Raw genomic sequence first — 21,175 nt, forward strand, 5'->3', positions numbered from 1 at the left:
TAAGACAGGCGTAGTTCCTGAGGGATTGTCACTCCAGCTCTATAAAATAAAAAAGTGGGACCTGTCCGGAGCCGGCAGGTCATGTGCCCTGCCTTGCCTCAAGGTCACGCGCCTTGGCTCATGGTCACGCGCCTTGGCTCATGGTCAGGCGCTTTGACTCATGGTCATGCCCCCTGCCGCGCCTCATGCTGAGCTAAGATGGCGCCTGCCGGATGTGGTGGGGCGTACCATTACCTGTTTACACACCTGTCAGACTATACCAGGTGCATCACACTAGATTGCGTGGTGCTTCATGATTGGGCAACTACACTTCCTTATTGGAGTTCTGGCGCGAGACTAGTCTTGCCTTCGCGCGCTTTAATCTGATTGGTTTCTATACTTTATATTAACTGTGTTTGTTCCTCTAATAAATGAGACTTGATCAGGCTTTTGTCTTGTCTCCATTTCTCGTGTCTCTTGTCTCTTTCAATCCCAGCACCCCCCTCCAGGTACCCGTTGATGTCCTGTGGGCCGGGGCATGAGTCAGTATGCTTTCATTTTGTTTTTCCTCACCAAAAATGTACGTAAATTTGAAATGATTCCATTTTCTGAAAAGAAAGTGTTTTAAGAAGGGAGGAATATCAAATTACAACATTTTACTGTATTTCCCATCTTTGAAATGAACTTAAATTGAAATATCATCATGCTTATATTTTCCTTAAATTTTAATAGTGTTTCATACCCTTATTGCTTTTAACTGTAGATTGCTTTTTAAAGTCATAATAGTTATGCCAAGAAGTATTTCCTCATAATGCCAGATAACGTCTTTGCCTTATGTAGATTTAATTGAATTTCATGTAGTGATTGTAATAATCTGGATTTTCCCCCTTTTTAGTTATTGAACAACAAATTTCTGAAAAGTTAAAAAATATCAAGAAAAAATGAAGAACTGGTGCAAAAATTGTCAAATTATGAACAGAAGGTATAATTATTTTTTTAGTTTCTTTCCTCCTTGATTTCAGCTTGAATCATTTCCACCTGTTTTATAGTTCAGATGTTTTGAAATCATTTTTAAATTTTTGTTTCATTATTTCATACAAACCATTGAAATCCTAAGTAATCATCATATGTATTAAGTACTGCTTTCTTCTGGAAGGGGTCACTTACATGGAAGTAAGTTTTAGTAACACTGTAATATGTATCTTTTAATTCTGAATGCTTTATTTTACATAGATCAAGGAATCAAAGAAACATGTCCAAGAAACCAAGAAACGAAATATGGTTCTCTCAGATGAAGCAATTAAGTATAAGGTAAAAATCCCATCTTTTATGGGAGTTACATTCTAAACTCAAAAGTAAATGAAATGAGTAATTATTAATCTTGACATCTTTTTTCCTAGGATAAAATCAAGCTACTTGAAGAAACTAATGAGATTATTGATGACAGAGCTAAAAGTCTTCATGTTATGTTAGAATCTGAGAGAGAACAGAATGTCGAGAATGAGGACTTGGTAAGAGTTTTGGCAGCTAAGTGTTACTGAAATTTGGCTTTTGAAGTGTTGTGTAGAATTGGTTAAGTTGAACTTTCTCCATGCTGTTAACTAAAGTAAGATTAGGAGTCAGGGAAGTTGAACCCGCTTCTGCCCATTTTGTGAAACTTTTCAGTACTGATCCAACAAATTATTTTTACAGGCCTAGGAAATATTTTTGTCTTCAATCCTGGATAATTTTCATATTGCTTTGCTATGCCCTCTGAAAAAAGCAGAAACTATTGCTCCATTGAACACTGTTTGTATATTGTTTTGTTTTACAGTATCCTATTTTTTAATGCTTTTTACTTTAGAATAGTTCTATAATTACATAAAAGTTGCAAAAATAGTCGAGAGTGTTCTGAAATATCCCACCCCCAGGTAAGCTTGATCAGCTAGCCGAAGTAGTATTCACCAGATTTCTCCACTGGGATTCTTCCAATCCCTTGCCTATTGTTTTCTTTGGATGTTACTATGTACAGTCCATAATTAAAGTATGAAGAGGTAAGGGCTAAGGATACAGCTCATGGTAGAACACTTGCCTAGCATGCCGAAGGCCCAGGATTAAAGCCCAGGCACTGCAAACAAAGAGTGAAGAGTTATGTTCCACTTCCTTGAGGAGCAAGTGTCTTTATAATTTTTTGGAATTCTTCTGTATGTGAGATTTGTCTATTCCTTAGATTCTATCATTTTTTACTTCACAGAAAAGAGTTTTAACATGATCTTGGGAAATTTTTTTCTCCATCACTAGAAAAAAATTACTAATTTGAACTGGTTTACTGAAAAGAGTAACTAATTTTCTATACTTTTAAATATTTTATTCACTTATTTCATTTTCATTTTCTATACTTTGACATTTTAGTCTGGTTATCTACTACTTTATCTCATAACCAGGAAAGTTGTGTATGCTATGAAATATTTATGACTTCATTTTACCTTGTCTCTTTCGGTTCTTGATTTTTTGCTTAGGACAAAGCTGAATCCCCTGCTTTTACCTGAAATGTAAGGCAAAGGTTTGAAATATATTGTGTTGTGTTTATCTTTTTTTAGCATATGTATATATTTATATCAGTATTTCTACTGAAATCTTAATGCATATTTTGTGATCTATTTTCACCTGGCAGATATTAGAAAACAAGAAATCTATAGAGAAGTTAAAGGATGTTATTTCAATGAATGCTTCAGAATTTTCAGAGGTAAATTTGCCAACACCTGCTACAGGATATTAATACTACATATTAGTTTTACTGAAGACCAAAAATTTAAAGTGTGCTAACGTGCAAAAAATGAGAACTACATGATGTCTGGTTTGGGAAAGTATAACTTTGTTTTTTTCTGTGGAATTAATTCACTAACTGTGGTGTTTTGCTTTAGGTTCAAATTGCTCTTAATGAAGCTAAGCTTAGTGAAGAGAAGGTGAAGTCTAAATGCCATCAGGTTCAGGAAGAAAATGCTAGGCTTAAGAAGAAGAAAGAGCAGGTAAAGAAAAATTGATGTCATACATAATGTAAGCTAGGGAGTGAATATTATTATCTTGTATCTTGGATTTGTTTTCTAAGGTAAGAAATTATTCATGCAGGACCTTTTCTTAGATGTACAAATTTAAACTTTTCTCCCCAAATTGAGTGCATATATATGTTCTCTATCTGTTTTGGATTTTCTATTCTGTATAGCTTATTTCAGTTCAGAGTGTTGGTCTTTTCTTATCAAACACTCATCAGTTATTAACTTGATAGCCTCAAATAAACTTCTTAAAGCAGAAAATTAGGTATTTTATAACTCATTTTTGGGTAGTTACTTCTTCTTGGGCCAAGGGAAGGTTATATGTTAAGGAGTCTGAATTCAGGAGACAGTGACATATGCCCATCCATTCCTACTGGAAGTAAGTTATATGAATTGGCAGCAGTTTTCTGGGGAATGCAATCAACTTCCTTGACAGTCCTGATGTTCTTATTGCAGCTCTGGGTGTTGGGGTCACTCTTCCCTCTTCCTTAACTGAGGTCTCAACCCTTAGTGACAGGCTACCAGGGAGGTATGGCTTTATATTTCCCTGTCTAAATCTTGTGGTCCTGATGTATCCAGGGCAAAACCCCACCTAACCCATAGGAATTCACCTGTTTTGACTTTTCAGTTGCAGCAGGAAATTGAAGATGGGAGTAAATCAAATGCTGATCTCAGCGAGCAAATAATATCATTTGAGAAGTCCCAGAAAGATTTATAAGTATCTCTTACTCACAAAGATGATACTATTAATGTAAGTTTATTCTCCAAATACATGCTTTCATCTCCTGGATTCTCCTGAAATCTTCTGAATTAAAATTGAGAGACTCTTCCAATCTTTTACTTCTTTTCTAGGCTTTGACTAATTTTATTACACTGTTGAATTGGATAGAAAGTGAGTCGGAATCTGAGGGTCAAAAAGAGGAGGAGATGAGTCAGAGGAATTAGCCAGTGAAGAAGTAGGAGGTAAGATTGGCCTCAGGGAGGTTGAATTCTTTTTTGCTTTCGTGTCTTTCAGTACACAGATGCCACTTTTCAGCTGCCTGAATTTCTTCTTAAACTCTGTTTAGAATTGTAGATGCATATCACTGGATCTGTAGATGTTTCTGTAGATATGTCTTGCATTGGAGAGGTGGGTTGCTGGGGTGTAGTGTAGCAATAGGCATGTGAAGAACACTGACTTATTTTTCCATCCCATTGAGAACTAGGTAAGTACATTGCAGTTGCAATAGTCATGTCTTAAACCTCTGAGTATTGAACATTTTACAGTAAGAGAAACTTGTTTCTTAACTTTATGCAGATGATATTTGATTTTGATACTTATCATGCCTATGGCTGTGTGTTTTTAAGGCCCATGGCAGTTTTAAGAATAGTGAGGTGGTTGGAGCCTTAAACTAAGGCTGTGAGAACAGAGGCTAGAGGCTATAAGGAAGCTAGAGGGAGGGGTAGCAGTGTTTACTGATGAGGAAAATATTTCCAGATGTTCTTTCCCAAGTTGGATATAGCTTGCATAGAGTGTTTTACACCACACCTGTTGGTAGATTCAAGGATAAAATAGAGGATTGAATCTTTCTGAATAAGACACTTGGTTGTCCAGGTGGAGACAGATCTGAGCGAGAAGAAAGGCTTTTATCTTAGAAGAATAGCACCGACAACATTTTTATTGCACAAACTAGGTACTTTCTATTTTCCCTTAAATCTAAGCTTGCAATTCCCTTAAGAGTCAATGAATCTACTCAGTTCAGTTGTTCAATTGATTTTTTCTTTCAGTGTTTGAACATGGTCATTGTTTAGTTTGGGGAAGTTGGGAGAATATAGAGTTAAAAAGCAAGGAAATAAAAAGCAATTAACATCTTTTGTTTTTCAGGTGACCTGAGTGTGAAGATGCAAAATCAACTTAAGTGGCTGATGGATGTCTCTTGGGTATAGTTCTTTGTAAGATCCCATAATGCCTGTCAATTCTTCCTATGCCTCACATTTAAGACTATGTCTCTCTTCTGCAATTTTTAGACTCAAACTGCAATATCAGTAGTTGAAGAGGATCTAAAACTTTTACAACTTAAGCTAATAGCCTCAGTGTCCACAAAATGTAATCTAGAAGGTGAGTTCTTCTTGAGATGAAATTGCCATATGTTGAGAAATCTCAGACTCTTATGGAAAGATAAAGAATGGCCTGTTGCTTTCATGCTTCTCATTTTTCTCAGCAACTGCCCCCTCAAACAAGTTCTCAAGTCCTTGTACACATATAGAGATCAGTTGTTTTATCTTTAAACAGACCAAATAAAGAAATTAGAAGATGACCACAATTCACTATAATCTGCTAAAGCTGGACTGGAAGATGAGTGCAAAACTCTGACACAAAAAGTGGAGATTTTAAATGAACTGTACCAGCACAAGGAAATGGCTCTGCAAAAGTAAGATTTTCATTGTTTGTTATTGTTTTCACTCTGTGACCTAATACAGATAATTTTATCTTTTTAAAAAATTATTTACAGTTTCTTTCAGTTGTAATTAATAGAGATTTGTTTTTTCTCCTTTGTGGTTTGTTTCCCATTACTTGCATTCTTCTTCCCATCTAACCAATTGTCAAACTCATATGAAGCGTGAGTGGATAACTGGTACTAACAGTCACTGATGTGGAAATAACCTCTCTTTTGAAGATCCAGATGCTTTCTATAATCCCACCATTGTTTCAGTTTCCTTTCGTTGTGATCAGTCATGTAATTTTAATATGTTTTGAACTTATATCTCTAACTCTTGACCTTTAAAATCATGAGTGATTTGGATGGCATTTTTTAGAATAAAAACTTCAAAAGGGAATAATATTTACTTATTTTTGAATAATATTTACTTAAGTTTTAAATTTGACTATCTCAGATGTTCACACTAAACAATTGAACTGTGGTGAGGATCTTAGGAGTTCTGATTACAGAAGTGCTTGTTTGTAGTATATATTTATATATTAATCTTCTCAAATGTACATCTCAATGAGCTAGTTTTCCTTTGAAAGATATATTTTGGCAGTTAATTTGAAGTTTTTAATCCACAAAAATATTTAAATTCTCTAAAATAGGTTGTTTGTGTCAGATTTTATTTGTGTTTGCTCCTGTATTTTCTTCTTTGGCATATATATACATATAGCAGTCTTTTTCTTGAAGCAAAGACAGACCTTACAGACATAACTATTTTTATGTATTTTTGACTTCTACTGCCTAATGCCATTAAACACTGAAAACTTACCATTAACTTTTCTAATTCTGTGCTCTCCGAGCAACCTGCTTAGAATCTCAAAATTTTATTCTAAATGCTTGGCCTGCTTCAAAGAAACATTTCTCATTTCATCACTTTTTTTTTAAAGAACACCTTTTTTCTCTGTACCTACTAGTAATCTGAATGACCTAAATGGCAATTGATTTTCTTTGTGATGCAGTCAAATGTAGCACTCTTTTCTTCAATTCCTCCAAAATCCATTCAGTCCTCATCTGTGATTTGTACTCTGTTACTCATCCCCAGGCACTGTTAGTTCATGTCTGTGTCATCTTCTCTGTTAGTAACCTAACTAATCACCTGTCTTCATTCTCCACTTTTTTATATGACTTCTTTCAAATTCTGATTCATTTTCTTTACAACCACTTGAGTGGACTTTCTAAAGTACAAGTCCATCCATGTCAATATGTGCCTGAAGTTTATGAAGAATTTGCTTTCTATTTCATGACCTGTTTTTTCTTTCTTGTATCTTTTGAATAGTTTAAATATTTTTAATTATTTTGCTCATCCCCTGTGTAAGCTTGGTGTAATCATAGATTGTTATATTCCTCTTCTTATAATTTAAAGGCCATGGTATATATCCTAAACTTCATAAAAACCTGACATAGATTAATAGATTTATTTATTTATGTGCTTTAAGTAGCTCCTGAATTAGATTAGATACTGTTGTGGTAATGTATGTTAGTACTTCATATATTGCAAACTCCACAAGACATTCATTCAACATTCATTCAACTTACACACATATTTACAGTTTCTGTAGTTCTTCATTCTACATTGTTGGTCTCCTTTGAAATTACTTTCATTCTGTTTGAACATTGTCCTTTAGTGATAGATTTGATGTGTGTATCAGAATGTAGTATAAGGATAAACAGAGAATAGCATTTTTATCCATTAAATATTGCTACCTTTATAATCTATATTATAGTAGGTTGACATTATAAGCTTCCTGATTAGAGTTAAAACCAGTTTCCATTTTTAAAGGATCTTCTGGTTACTGAATTTTGACTGTTACTTAGTTTTAGCACTTTAAAGATAGCCAATTAATTATCTTCTATTTTAAAGTTTTTCTTTAAGGAGTCCATTATCATTGTTGTTTCCTTTTCAAATGTCTCACCCTTGCCCTAGTTCCTGTAGTCATTTCTCTCTGGTCTTTTAACAGTTGTATCAGGGAGTGCCTGGGTGTAGTTCTCACCACACCCCCTTACCTCTTGCATTTATGCTGCTGGGGCTATTAACCATCTCTTGAATTTTGGAGTCTTTTTTCTAAATGTTAATTTTACCTAGTTTTCTCTTCTAATTCCAATAAAACATGTTAGAATTTGATTTCCCCTGCCTCCTACATTCTGAATTTGCTTCATTCTGGATATTTTCTTCTCATCGCTCTTAAAAGTGCTAAGATTTATTTTACTTCTCAAATCTGCTGCTAAAATCATTCATTAATGAGTTATTAGTTTCAGTTACTGTATTTCAGGTTTTTAAGAAAATATTATTTTAGTTGTAGATGGACACAATACGTATCTTTATTTTGTTTATTTTATGTGGTGATGAGGATGGAACCCAGTGTCTCACATGTGTGAGGCAAGCACTCTAGCACTGAACCACAACCCCAGGCTTTTTCAAGTTTTTGTTTTCTTTGTGGGTACCTATAAGCTCAAACCAGAACTTTGAGCATGTGCTCTACCATTGGCTATATCCTCCGCTTCCTTGCTGTTGTCATAAGGGACAGGGTTTCACTGTGTTTTCCAAGCTATCTTCAATCTCATCATTCTGTCTCTGCCTCCTGAGTATTTGGGACTGTAGGTAGGCCACCACGTCCAACTATTTCTTAGTTTTGTAGTTTCTAATCCTTTGATGAAGTTCATAATCTTGACTTTACTTCCTGAACTATGTAAAGTCACAAGTGATTTTAAAACATGTGTGATAACCCTTTTGGGGGTTCCCTTTTTGGTTAGAGTTTGCTCACAGAATTTTATCTTAGGGACTGCCTGGTTGTTTTTGACTGGCAAGCGCTGTGACAATTATAGATGAAATTTGAGACTTAAGATGATGAAGTTATCTTCGCTTTTTAAAACAAAAATTTTTTTAGTTGTCATTGGATCCTTTTATTTAATTTATTTATTTATATGTGGTGCTGAGGATCGACCCCAGGGCCTCACACATGCCAGGCAAGTGATCTGCCACTGAGCCACAACTCCAGGCCCTGAAGTTATCTTCTTATAGAAAAGAGTTGAGGTTACTCTCAGTAAGATTGTCACTTTAACCTAATTGGCAATTAAGATCATTCGAAAATGACTTTTGTCCTTTCAGTGTCTCAGTATTGTTCCTTTTGGATATTTTGTCTGTTCATTACTTCAGCGTGCAGTACTTTCTAGTCTTAACCCAAAGCCTAGAGCTTTTACTAGGGGTCACCCTTACTTGTAGCCCTAAACACTTTTTTCCGTGAGCCCAGGAATTTGATGAAGTCTTTGTTCAGACTCTTTATATCTTTGTGTAATCTTCAATGTGTGGGTGAACCTAAGAGACAAGTACCTTAAAAAGCCAGCCTTAATTGTTATCCTGAGATTCCTTTTTCTAATGGATCTTGGCCACATACACATATCTTCACTGCCTTACCAACTCTGATTCCTTCAAACACATTCTGTGTATTCTTATCAAGATGTTTTGATTATTCTTAGGCTACTTCATTGATTATCAGAAACAAATTTCTCTCTCCTCTTCTTCAAGGCTCAGTTATTTCCATATTCCTTCTTAAGGCAGAGTCAGGGGGAAATTATTATATTCCTTTAGTCATCACATATATCATTTTTTCTTTTAAAATGTTGATAGACCTTTATTTTATTCATTTCTCTATATGTGGTGCTGAGAATTGAATACAGTACCTCACACATGCTAGGCAAGCACTTTACCACTGAGCCACAATCCCAGCCAGAGTCATCATTTATATCTTAAACAGTGAGCTCCTTTATTCTTTAGCATCTTACAAGGTAACTAGTGTATTATAGACACTCATAAAATATTTGCTGAAGAATTAAATGAGCAGTTAGAAAAGACTACATAAACCCCTTTTCTATTTGGTTACTATAGTTCTTCTAATTTTCCTTTAGATTCATGGAAAATTAAGTTTCAAGTTACTTATCTTTTGAATTGGAACTATGGCTAAAGCAGTACAAGGATAGCAGAAAGTATTTTTTGAACCCTTAAATGTTTCTACCTTTGTTATAGTAGATGAGTATCTTGATTTTCATGATCAAAGTTAAAACTTGTCAGTAGATAATATCCTGATCATGCGTCAGTCTGGATTTTTTGTGGTTGATAGATATTGTCAGACTCAGATTTGCCTCATTGCTTAATCACAATTCTTTTGAAACAGGTGTCTAAAGTGTGAAAATGTTCTGTGGTTAATTGTACAGTCAGAAGATATGTCCTAAAAAGCTTTTTCTTTGACTGAATCTATCTTGGTACCAGTGTTAGATTGGGAAACAAATTCCTCCATGACAAAGATGTACTTAGCCATGGCAGAAATGACAGAGAATTCTCCCCCGCTTTATCCTGATATGTTTGTATCAGGTTGATCAATCCTGACTTTACACATTGAAGTAAAGTGAGTTTTCATCATCGTAAGCATAGGAGACTTGCCCTTGGGGCACATATTGTTTTTACATTTGTTTTATTTACTGGTAAATAGAGAATTAAGAGCAGAAGTTAGAAAATGTAAGTGATTTGCCAGTTTTGACTTCCTAAATTGCAGGTTTGAATTCCTTCCTGTTTTATAATCCTAAACATTTTAGAGAAGGGTGGGAAGTGACATTTGAACAGTCATACACACTGCCAGGGGAAAAGAGAAAATTCGACTTGAAAACTGGTTTTATTTTAGGAAACTGAGTCAAGAAGAGTATGAGAGACAAGAAAGAGAACAGCAACTGTCAGCTGCAGATGAAAAGGTGATTTTGGTTGCAGAGGAAGTTAAAACTTACAAGTGAGTTCAATGTCTAATGAACTCTAGTGTTAGCTTTCTTTTGATTCTGCTTTTACAATATGTAGAAGAAAATAGCACAGGAGTATAAGTAATGAGAGGATATGAATACATTCAATTCACACAGAAGAAAAATAAATTTCAATTGAATAAATGAAAAAATGTTAACAAAAATGTATTTATACCCAAATGCTGGCGAGACCATAAGGGAACTTGGTTCATGCAAACAGTTCTGAGGGTTTTATATGTTGGAGTAATTCTTTAAGAAAGCAGTTTGCTGTGTGATGTATCAACCATTAATGTGCCATTTGATAGACCTGTGAAATCAGTGGATATAATTTCAAAAATGAAAGAAGTTTTAAGGAGGAAGATATTTCTAGCAAAATTATTTGAGAACACATTGATGAACAGTTAAGGAAATTATAATTTATCAATTCAGAATCTCTCGCAATTAAATTATAAAGAAATTAGATAGTATTAGGTTTTATTTATTTATTTATTTTTTGATCCTGGGGATTGAACCCAGGGATGCTGTACCACTGAGCTATGTCCCAGACCTTTTTTAACTTTGAGACAGGGTCTAAGTTGCATAGATTCTCACTAAATTGCTGAGGCTGGCCTTAAACTTGTGATCCTCCTGCCTCAGTCTCCCAAGTCACTGGGATTACAGGTATGTGCCATTGCACCTGGCTGTAATAGTAGTTTTGATCTCACAGGATTCATATAACTATATAAAGTGTTTTTCTTATGTATGATGAAGTTTTTAAAAGTATAGCAGATAGAGTAAAGGGAACATGGTCAGATTGTTTCAGATTTTATTTAATTTTTTTAACTAATAAAACCAAGTATAATTTTTTGGCAGAGAATTGAAAAATGGAGGAAGAATTACAGAAAACAGAGTACTCATTTAAAAACCAGGTAGTGATTAATACTGTCCTATAGTCACATAATTTTTTGATATCTAATACAGACAATTATAGGCTATTATAATGAGTTCCCTAAACATTTTTTTAATGTGTTGTCTTTTTCAGAGTGCTACTCATGAGAAGAAAGCTCACAATAACTGGGTAAGATTTTTTCACCCATTTCTTATTTTGTGTATAGCCTACAGAACCGAATTTGAATATTTTTTCTCTAATAGCTCAAAGCTCGTGCTGCAGAAAGAGCAATAGCTGAAGAGAAGAGGGAAGCTGCTAATTTGGGACGCAAGTATGTGATTTTGATATCTTACTATATGTTTTATAGTGTTTTAAGGCTGTGCTAGATGGTATCTAAGAAGGACTAGATTACCATTTCACATTTAAGTCCATTCTTTCTAAATATTCAAGATTATTGGAAATGACCCAAAAGATGGCAATGCGGCAAGATGAACCTGTGATTGTAAAACCAATGCTGGGAAGACCAAATACACAAAACCCTCGCCAGAGAGGTAGGGAGCACTTTGTAAATGGAGGTAGACTATTTCTTGGTGCAGAATGTATGTAAATTACTTTTTATTTCTGTGTGTAAGGGTTATGAAATAATCTGAATGACTTGCTAAAGGGCGGGGAGTGTAAAGCCTGTTTTTAAGTGGTAACAAGGCATTGTTGTCTTTAGGTCCACTGAGCCAGAATGGCTCTTTTGGCCCATCCCCTGTGTGTGGTGGAGAATGTTCCCCTCCACTGACAGCAGAGCCAGTTGGGAGACCGCTCTCTGCTACTCTTAATCAAAGAGATATGCCTAGAAGTGAATATGGTGAAGGTTCACATGTTGCTTTGCAAAAAACTGTTTCAAGCCCCCCCCCCCACTTTTGAGTATTCTACTGAAAACATTATAGAATTTGGTCCTCTACAATATATAGAAGAAAATTTCTTATTTTGTTTTATTGGATAAATAATGTGCTGTAAAACCTGCTGTAGAATAGAAAACTTTTTTTTTTTTTTCCTGGAGGTCCCTGTATTATTTTTTTTCTTTAAAATTTTACACTGTGAAGTGTAAGGCTTGATCTCTAAATTAACTCTCTATGGTGTTCCTTTCTCAAATATTATAAAAATATCCTTAAAACTTTATGCAGTGTGTATTTTTCCATTGTCCTTATAATAATATGTAATAATCTTAGTTCCAATTTTAAATATGTCTATAGTATTGGTAAGTTTGGAAGTCAGGTTATACAGACTGAAGAAAAACCAGCCTACATACTTCAAATCTATAGCTTGAAGTTCAGGACCAGTACTATTAATGTGCAGGGCTTTCTGTTGCTTTTTCAATCCAAGGCAGTTCTTTTTTACTTACTTAAGTCTCTGCATAAATTGTGACTTATATATTGGACAACCAGTCTTTAATGTTGCTTTCTAGTTATTGTTGAACCCTGACCTGTCCACAATTGGTTTCTCTCTTCTGCAAAATACATGCAAGGGCTCTGTTCTTTCTTTCCCAAGGGTCAATGGATGGACCTTTACCTCGTCCTCGATGGTCTTCTGAGGCATCTGGGAAACACTTTGCCTCTGTTAAGGGACCAAGTCATTTCAAAGACTCTAGGATTGTGGATGCAGGATTTTTATTCTTTTCAAGTTGGAATAATTCTAAATTCATTCTCTGACCTCTAAAATACCTGGGATGTAGTCCAGCTCCCATGAACAGCAGCTCTAGGAGCTCTTCTCCGGCCAAGGTGATGGATGAGGGCAAAGTAAGTTCTACAGGCATTGTGAATCATGAGGTCATACTTGAGGTCATGTAGCTTTCCTGCAGCACTTGCTCTTTGCCTCATCCCTGTTTGTGTTCTATTTGTACTACCCCATTTTTTTTTTTTAAAAGCAAACCATTCCCCAAGAACCCGAGGCCCCTTCATTTCTCACTGTTACTTCTTTGGCTGAGCATCCAGTAGCAGTAAGTACTTAGAGGTTGAGGACTGAACTGGGCTTCTCTTCTGTGTATTTCTGGGAAGGATATGAGGAGCATGACATTGACCTTGTTTGCTTTAAACTGCATGCAATACTGAGCTTACTTTTCTCCTTAACTTGGGAGTGTTGCTGAAGTGTGTGTAACCATAATTAACTCCAGAATGTGAAAAGTTATCACTCCAAGTTTATATTGTATTTTGTTTTGAACGTTCTAAGGCAAAATAAATTCATTTCAAATTACATAATTCATCCTTATTGTCCTTGGGAGCATGCTGTTTAGGAGTTTCTCCATTTGTAAGGTAGAAGGCAAACCTGATTTTGAGTGATTTAAATTAGATTGGTAACATTTTCTGGAAGTGAAATACTGTTTTGGTGAACAATGATAATCTGAAATGACCTGTTGAGCCAGTCCAAAGCAATAGACTCATTTATTCACATGAGTGCATTCTTTTGTAACTTGTGTAGCTATTATATCTGGTAGGTCTTCTGCTGCTCTGTATTAAAATAAAAAATTTAATTCCTTAGTTTCCAACCCACTTCTCATAGGAAATAGTCAATATCTCATATGGTGTATGGTAAATGAAAGTAAATATTAAAACTTTGTCTTCCTAATCTGTGTATAAAGCATTGTATTAGAAAATACTTGCAAGTTCATGTATGTCTATACCAGGATTATACATCGCTTAAGAAATCTTTTTATCTAAGGGCAGCTTAGATAAGACCCCAAAGCCCTTCACAGTTGAAGACTTTAAAGAGAGTAGAGACCCTTTGTAAAGAGGAGTTGAGGTGGGAAGACCATAGCTTAGAGGCAAACCTGGGATTGAGTTCCAGCCAGGCCGTTTACATACACTATGACCTTCAGCAAATTTGCCTCAGTTCCCGCTTTTTTAAAATAAGACACTACTTAAAGTTCTGAGAGTTTGAATAATATATGAAAGGCTTGCTGAAGATACTTTGAATAACAGCTGTTATTACATGCATAGAGAATGGAGTTTTCATTATGTTCTGTACCTTCTTAATATGGAAGTATTGAGCTATGGTGATGAAAGAGATGTGGTGGGGGAGGGGCTCCCTTTGAAATAGAGTGTAGTGACTACAGGATGATGTGCTGGTCAGAAATCACCTATTAACTTCTGTCAGTCTTCTTGCCTTTCCCTTTCCTGTGCAGATATAATCAGTAACAATCTGCTCGCTCTTGCAGCATCCTTTTAACCTCTGTAAGCTGTCAGTGAGAACATGTGGGAGTGATAGAGTTTTGTTGCACTGATAGTGCTCTCTGGACAAGTGCCTGTTCTGGGTTTTAGCTTTTACCTTGTTGGTACTTTGTCTTAATATACAGGAATTTTACAATTTTAACTGCTTTCAACTGTTAAATTGCAGGTTAATATGGCTACAAAAGGGCCCCCTCCTTTCCCAGGGATATCTCTCATGGGCTCCCCTGTGGGAGGGCCTCTATCACCACCTGTTCAATATGGACCACCACTTCAGCTTGGTGGGCCTTTTGGACCTCGGCCACTTCCTCCACCATTTGGTATGATGATCTGAACACTAGTGATAGACTTATAAATCATATTTATCTTTTCTTTCTATTCTTGCTAAAACAGTTGCTATCTCTGGGCTTCACAATGCAAGGATAAAGCTGACTGAGTACATTTTAGCTTTTCCTCCATTTTCTTGGGACACATGGGGCCCTACATAATCTTATACTGATATAGGCAGTAGCTATCTCTCATTGACAAGGAAAGGGGCTATGTACAGGAAAACCAGAAATATTACTTCTGCAGATGTTTGTTGGAAATCAGTGGCTATGTACTGCAATGGATGGAAAGGTGGATGAGACGCATACCGTACCTTAAAATGTTACAGATATGTACGTCCTATAACATAAAGTTGTAACCACCCATAATAGATGCATAAGCAATAGGTTACAGAATATAGAAAATGAAAAGTCAAACCCTCCTCACCTTGGGAAAAGTCAGAGGGAAGGGTTAAGGAGAATTTAACACTGACCTAATAAATGTTGCTGAATTTAATTAGGTGGCTGTGGAAGGCCTTTTCCAGGAGGGCATGCACCTCAATTCTGATGGCATGTATAAGGTCCATGCTGAAATACTGCATGAATTTTTAATTGATACAGTAGTAGACAGTGGTATTTCCTTTTATCAAAATTTCTTCGATGCAATGAAGTTCTTATTTCATAATCTATCCTCTTGTCATGGTATATAGTACTTCCAGATAAAAATGGAGCTCTTTTGAGATAGAAATAATTCTGCAATTATATGGTGGTGAAACAAAAAAGACAAGCCTGGAGCTAAGTAGAGCCATGTTTAAATCCTTCATATGTTGCTTCATGGCTGGTTGACCATAGGCTGTAACCTAAATTTGTTGAAGCTCAGTTTGCCTCATCTGTCAAGTCAGGATGTCACCACTTGATTTTCTAGGCTTGGGAGAAATGATAAGAAACTATATTAACATACTTTAAATCATCCTAATTTATAAATTTCTGGGTATTTACATAACTTCCCTTTTATTTTCCAGGTCCTGGTGTGCATCCACCAATAGGCTTAAGAGAATATGCACCAGGTGTTCCACCTGGAAAATGGGATCTGCCTCTTGACCCTCAGGAATTTTTACCAGGAACCTACACCATTTAGACCTTTAGGTTTATTTGGTCCAAGAGAGTACTTTTTTCCTGGTACTTGATTACCACCCTCAACCCATGGTCCCCAAGACTACTCACCATCACCTCCTGCAAGAGACTTGATACCTTCAGGCTCTAGAGATGAGCCTTCATCTCCTCTCAGAGCATTAGCCAGGACTGTTCACAGGCTTTAAAACAGAGCCTATAACCATCACCTCTGACACTTAGTCAGAATGTGGACTGTGCACTCTTCATTGTGTTAAGGGATTATTGGCTTCGAAATCCAAAAGTTTTAAGGGTTTGTTTTTAGAACTAAGGGGCCTTGGCAGTATGCATTTTTGAGCCAAAAAATTCAAAACTTATTTCCCCCTCTAAATAATGATCACCTCTTAAGCTAAAGTATCCTTCCAACTTTGAAATATGCAATAAGGAATACATGTGTTTTAGTTAATGTAGCACATATAATTGCTAAATGATTTAGAATGTCATAAAATATGAAATTTCCTGTGGAAATGCTTTAAGAACATGTATTTCCATTATCCTATTTTGAGTGTATTCCAGTTGATACAGAGCAATGGTGTTCATAAGCCTGATCTTTCTTTCTCAATATCTGGTCACAGACTGTTATTCTAAAAATGTTTACTCAAAGATCCTAAACTTATTTCCCTTCTTGCTGAAGTTCGTTGTAGTGATAGTTCATTAAAAAATGTTTATTAATATTCCACAAGTGTCTGTTGATTCGTTGGATTGTCATGAGACTTGTGCTACTTGGGAAGCATGTAAAATCAGACTCAGAACTGAAGCTGGTGACTTGGCAGCACACACCCTGTTGCTCACTGTTAAGGAAGCTGGACCTTGGTCACCTGTGGGCTCTACAAGGGATTTCTTTTACTCCTGAGAAGTCTGCAGCTCTATTCATAGCATATTCATTTACTTTTTTCCAACCCTCACTGCCTATCTGAGAATGAGTTTACATTAGTACAAGAATTGTTTTACTAGATGCCCCTTCAGCAACTGCTCTGGTTTGGTTGTACTGGTTAGATCCCAGGGCCTCACACCCACTAGGCTGGCTCCCTACCACTGGGCTACTTCCCCAGTCCTTTTCTTAATTTTAAGACAGTATTTTGCTAAGTCTCTGAGTCTGGCCTCAAACTTATGATCCTTCTACCTCAGCTGGGATCACAGGTGTACACCACCACCCAGCCGAGGTGCCCTGATTCACCTTTGTCCAGGTTGGTGGACTATTTCCTGCATGCAGGTAAGGAACTCAACAATGTGATAATGCTTGGGGCTGGTGTACAAGGTGAAGTGTGAAGACAGGGCACAGTGTACTTCACCTCTCAGCCTCCTCACAAGGGAGCACAGCAGCCACCCAATGGAACCTCACAGGTTCTAGCAGCTCAATAAACCCCAACTGGCACTCTATGGAGGGAGGACCACTCTCCAGGTGCCTCTGAGAGTGGCAGGCTGTAAGGCCAGGAAGGACCCAGCTCCACAGCAGGGTGGGGGTCAACACTGGCCAGCTCCACCATGTTGACATGGATGGCATCCATGGCCACATGCTCACCAAGGGTATTTACTGTGTTAATCCACAGCTGGGAATGCCATCAGCCACCAGCAACTCACATCTGGTCTTCAGCCAGACCAACTACCAAGCACCAGTATTTCAGGAAGATGTGCAACAGCCAGGACCATCACAAAAGCCATTTTTGCTGAAACTGTGGAATCACAGTGACCAGCTCCCAGTTTCTTTGCATTAAAGACCTTTACTCTCCCCTGCCTACCAGTGGGGACACTGAGGGACGGGAGCTCATGCACTATGTTCAAGACACACTGATGTGCAACTGATAAAAATAACATGGTACAGCTTGAGTCTTTTCTGTCCAGTTTCCAGAACTTAAATACAGGTAGAAGAACCCTTTTAAAACAACCCGACAAATTTTAAGTTTTAAATACTTAAAAAGGCAGATTGTTTTAGTGTCTACATTTTGAAGTGATTCTTTAGCAAAAGAAATTTTCATTTGGCAATAAAATCCATTTCTGTGGCAAAATTTGTTGAAGGCACTTAGAAGATAATTCAGTTAGTCTTATCAGCTATACATTGGTTTGATGAAAGAGATTACTCCATTATAAAACAATTTTCAAAAAGAGCCACATTTGTAGCTCAGTGGCACACCACTTGCCTAGCATGTGTGAGGCAACAGGTTTGATCCTCAGCACCACACACAAATGAATAAAATAAAGGCGTGTCCATCCACAAATAAAAGTATTTTTTAAAAAAGCCACATTATCCCAAGTCTCATTTTTCCTTCAGGTTTAGCCCATTATCTACAGATGTAGAGAAAATCTTTTAGAAACAGTAGGAGAGCTGGAGAGAAACAAAGTATCAATCTGTTTATTTTATTCTTTAAAATAAACAAAGCAATACCACCAGTTGTTTTTCCACCACCTGGGAATAATTTTAGGACTGACATTGCTACTCTCTCTCCTATGACACTTTGCCCTCTGAATCATCTCCACTGAATGCAAAGTATGATGATTTATGGAGCCCCTCATGGCCGCACTTCAGTTTCCACTGGGACAACAGCTTAAGCCCTGGCTCCTTCTTTGGAAGATGACCTTGCTGGGATCAACAGCCCTCTGCCACTGTTCCTTAATAGCCAAAGAGGCTGTAAGTGGAAATCCAAACTCCATCTCCGGTGGTTGGCTTGGACGCCCTTGAGTGTGCAAAAAAGTTCTGAAGAGGTCGGGAGCCAGGGCACCCCCAGCCCAAAGTGCTTGAGCTGCAGCCCCCAGGTGGCAGAGCATGAGACTCACTTCAAATGTCTCTGCTGGGATTCACAGGGTTCACACAGCGAAGGCTCAGTATGTGCAGAGAAAGGGCAGATATACGCCCCTCCCAGGCTAACCCGCAGCTGCACCCTCTCTGTCACCCTGCCCAGCCTACGAGCCACTGAGTCTGCTGCTGAGCAGCTGGGGAGCTGCTGGGCAGTTACCTTCTTTCATTCTCATGCTCCTCTTCCAACACACTCAGCCGCTTCGCACACAGCCAGCTGGTGGTCGCCCCTCAAGTTCTGGCTAGAAGCTCTCTGTGCAGATAACTGCTGTGTAAGAGACCTCTGGGCAGAAGACCTGGAGGATGCTCTTCCTGGACAGACATTAGTAACAATTAGATGTCCCAGAAAACCAATGACAAGCATCCTAGCAGACATCACTTGCTTTATACACACAACCATCTTGGTAATACGTACACACAGCACACGCCCACACATATTTGCACACACACGTGTGTGCATGCACACTTAGACGTGAAGTTATGCACATGTACACACATGCCCACACAGCACATATGCATATATATATATATATGCTCACAAACATACGTGCTCACAGGCACATGCACATGTCCATGCACATACACACGTGTGCACACCTCGTGCTTACCCACATACACACACACATTCCTACATATAAGCATTTCCACACATGCACAATTCCTAACCTGCATCTGTACCACATCCTTTCTCCCTCTGCACCCCACCCCAGTCAGGTTCCCATCCTCCCTGGGTGCAGGGCCATCACTGCCACCCACACACACCCCCACACATTCGCCTGAGCCCCTCTGAGTCTGGGGCCATTCCCTCAAGTCTAGACACTGCCTCCCAGGGTCCCTGCTGGATCAAAGTCCTGATTATACAGACCTCAAGCATCTGAATCTCCCTGAGGCCATGAGGAGGGGTGCAAATGTTTGGCTTCTTTTGCTACAGGGGATGGCAACAAAATAGGAGTGCCACAGTGATTTAATATAGGGTGTTGGTGACATGTGGCAGGACCCACAGCTAAACTCCAGGCCAGAGGGCTCTCCCTACTGACCAGCTCATTAAAATTGCAGAGATGCTGCCACTCAAGCATCATGGGACAGGCGTGTGCCACTGCCCAAAGATGTCTTCCAGAGATGTAGGGAAGACATGGCTGGAAGCAGCTGCGTCTGCAGGAAGTAGTCCCATGTGGCAGGGTCACTACTGATATAGCATAATCAATGACATTGATTCCTTTTATCTTTCTCTGCAGGAGATTTCACCCTGCCAATGTTCTTGCCATTGCTTTCAGTCTCTCTGCTCTCTATTTGGGTGATTTTTTAAAGCCTACTTCTAGAAGACACAGAGCAAGAGTAAAATCAATGAGCTTGTACCAAGAAGTCACTGGGGTAAAGGTCTCCACCAGGGACTTGGCACCAAGGCCACAGAATCTGCAGGACACCATGTGAAACTCCACCCTGTGCAGCCATGCAGCAGCTCAGCCTCTGGATGGTTCATGCATCAGGGGACACTGCCATTCCTGATCTCCCAAAAAAGCAAACATCACTGGGGTATGGGAGAAAGGCTTCCTGCTCTGCAACATGGGGCCCTGTGGTCAGAGCCAGGCAAGTACAGTGGCTGCTGACTCACCTTTTGGACACAAACTCATCCAGCAGGTGCCTAGTTTGGATGTTACAGTAGGACTGGTCAAAGTGCCTGTGTCTCTTCTGGTGGAAGGGCAGTGCCACCAGTGACATTGTGTTTGCTCCTGGGGAGAAGAACACAGTCAGCCCAGCTCTTCTGTGCTCATGTTGTGCACCGTGCCAAGGAGATCATGGACTCTATGGGACAAGCCCATGGGGACAGAAGGTGGGTGCCCAGGTGCAAGTCATGGGGCAAGGAGTCAGGAAGTCTGCTAACTGCATGGGTCCAACTCCTTTCTTGTTTTCCCCAAGACACTGGAGGATTGGCTGTCTGCCTCATCTGATCATGAACTCAATATTATAGAATGCCCAGTGTGTTCATGGCAATGTCAAGAGCAACATATGTGCTGAGGATAAAAATAACTAAAACATAGCTCAGAGAAGTCAACACATCCTTGGAATACAAAGGAAAGTGCCATAAGAGCCAAAGGCAGGGAAGCAGAAGTACCCCTGGAAATGGGAAAGGGCAGCCAAGAGGCCCAGCAGCAGGGGCATATGAGGCCAGATGGGTGTGAGAAATGGGCTACAGGGCTGCACACGGGGCTGGGAAGGAAAGGCACCACACAAAGGCTGGACAGAGCAGTGCAGGAGGCCTCTGTGGGGAGTGGCAGTGTACACACAGGGCAGGCTGCAAGAGGCAGGAGTGTCCTGGTGCCTCCCAGCCCCCGGTGGGCAGTGCTGGACCAAGTGCTACCTGGCACGGTGCTGGCATGGAGTGACAAGCAGCATCATCACTCTCTATCACTTGGCTGCTGCTTTGCACGGACTCTGCAGGCAGGAGCAGGTATTTGGAAACATCAGGGACTCTCTGCAGGTCCTCCAAGGAGCTGACCCAGGGACCTCCAAGGAGAGTTCTGTCTACAGTTGCTTTTGCTGTCCCTGGAGCTCATCATGTGTGCTGGC

General features: G+C 38.6%; 1 protein-coding gene and 1 pseudogene across 5 annotated transcripts in view; one reads left to right on the forward strand and one right to left on the reverse strand.

Moving 5' to 3' along the window:
* Nucleotides 1–19,538, reverse strand: part of LOC306656064 (olfactory receptor-like protein DTMT) — a 280,983-nt gene extending 261,445 nt beyond the window's left edge. Inside the window, exons 1-3 of one of the 4 annotated variants that reach the window (XR_013762402.1) lie at nt 19,473–19,538; nt 18,768–18,919; nt 18,466–18,602 (exon numbers count right to left, since the gene is read on the reverse strand). Coding sequence is in view for 3 of the 4 variants with exons in the window: in XM_079130939.1 (XP_078987065.1) it covers nt 18,768–18,783 (16 nt within the window). In the remaining variant the exon portion in view is untranslated. Of the gene's footprint in view, nt 1–18,465; nt 18,603–18,767; nt 18,920–19,273 lie in introns of those variants that run through there. The other 3 variants (XM_079130939.1, XM_079130940.1, XM_079130941.1) reach the window with 3 other exon arrangements.
* Nucleotides 978–17,257, forward strand: LOC306657749 (transport and Golgi organization protein 1 homolog; annotated as a pseudogene). The gene is made up of 15 exons (XR_013767024.1): nt 978–1,290; nt 1,380–1,490; nt 2,633–2,704; nt 2,883–2,987; nt 3,640–3,726; nt 5,019–5,109; nt 5,284–5,422; nt 10,153–10,254; nt 11,114–11,169; nt 11,283–11,318; nt 11,393–11,460; nt 11,580–11,732; nt 11,810–11,985; nt 12,669–12,916; nt 14,511–17,257. The product of XR_013767024.1 is annotated as a transport and Golgi organization protein 1 homolog (transcript).
* Nucleotides 19,539–21,175: the final 1,637 nt, after the last annotated feature.

This window comes from Sciurus vulgaris (assembly GCF_902686455.1).
Source record: "Sciurus vulgaris genome assembly, chromosome: 3".
Taxonomy (NCBI): Eukaryota; Metazoa; Chordata; class Mammalia; order Rodentia; family Sciuridae; genus Sciurus; species Sciurus vulgaris.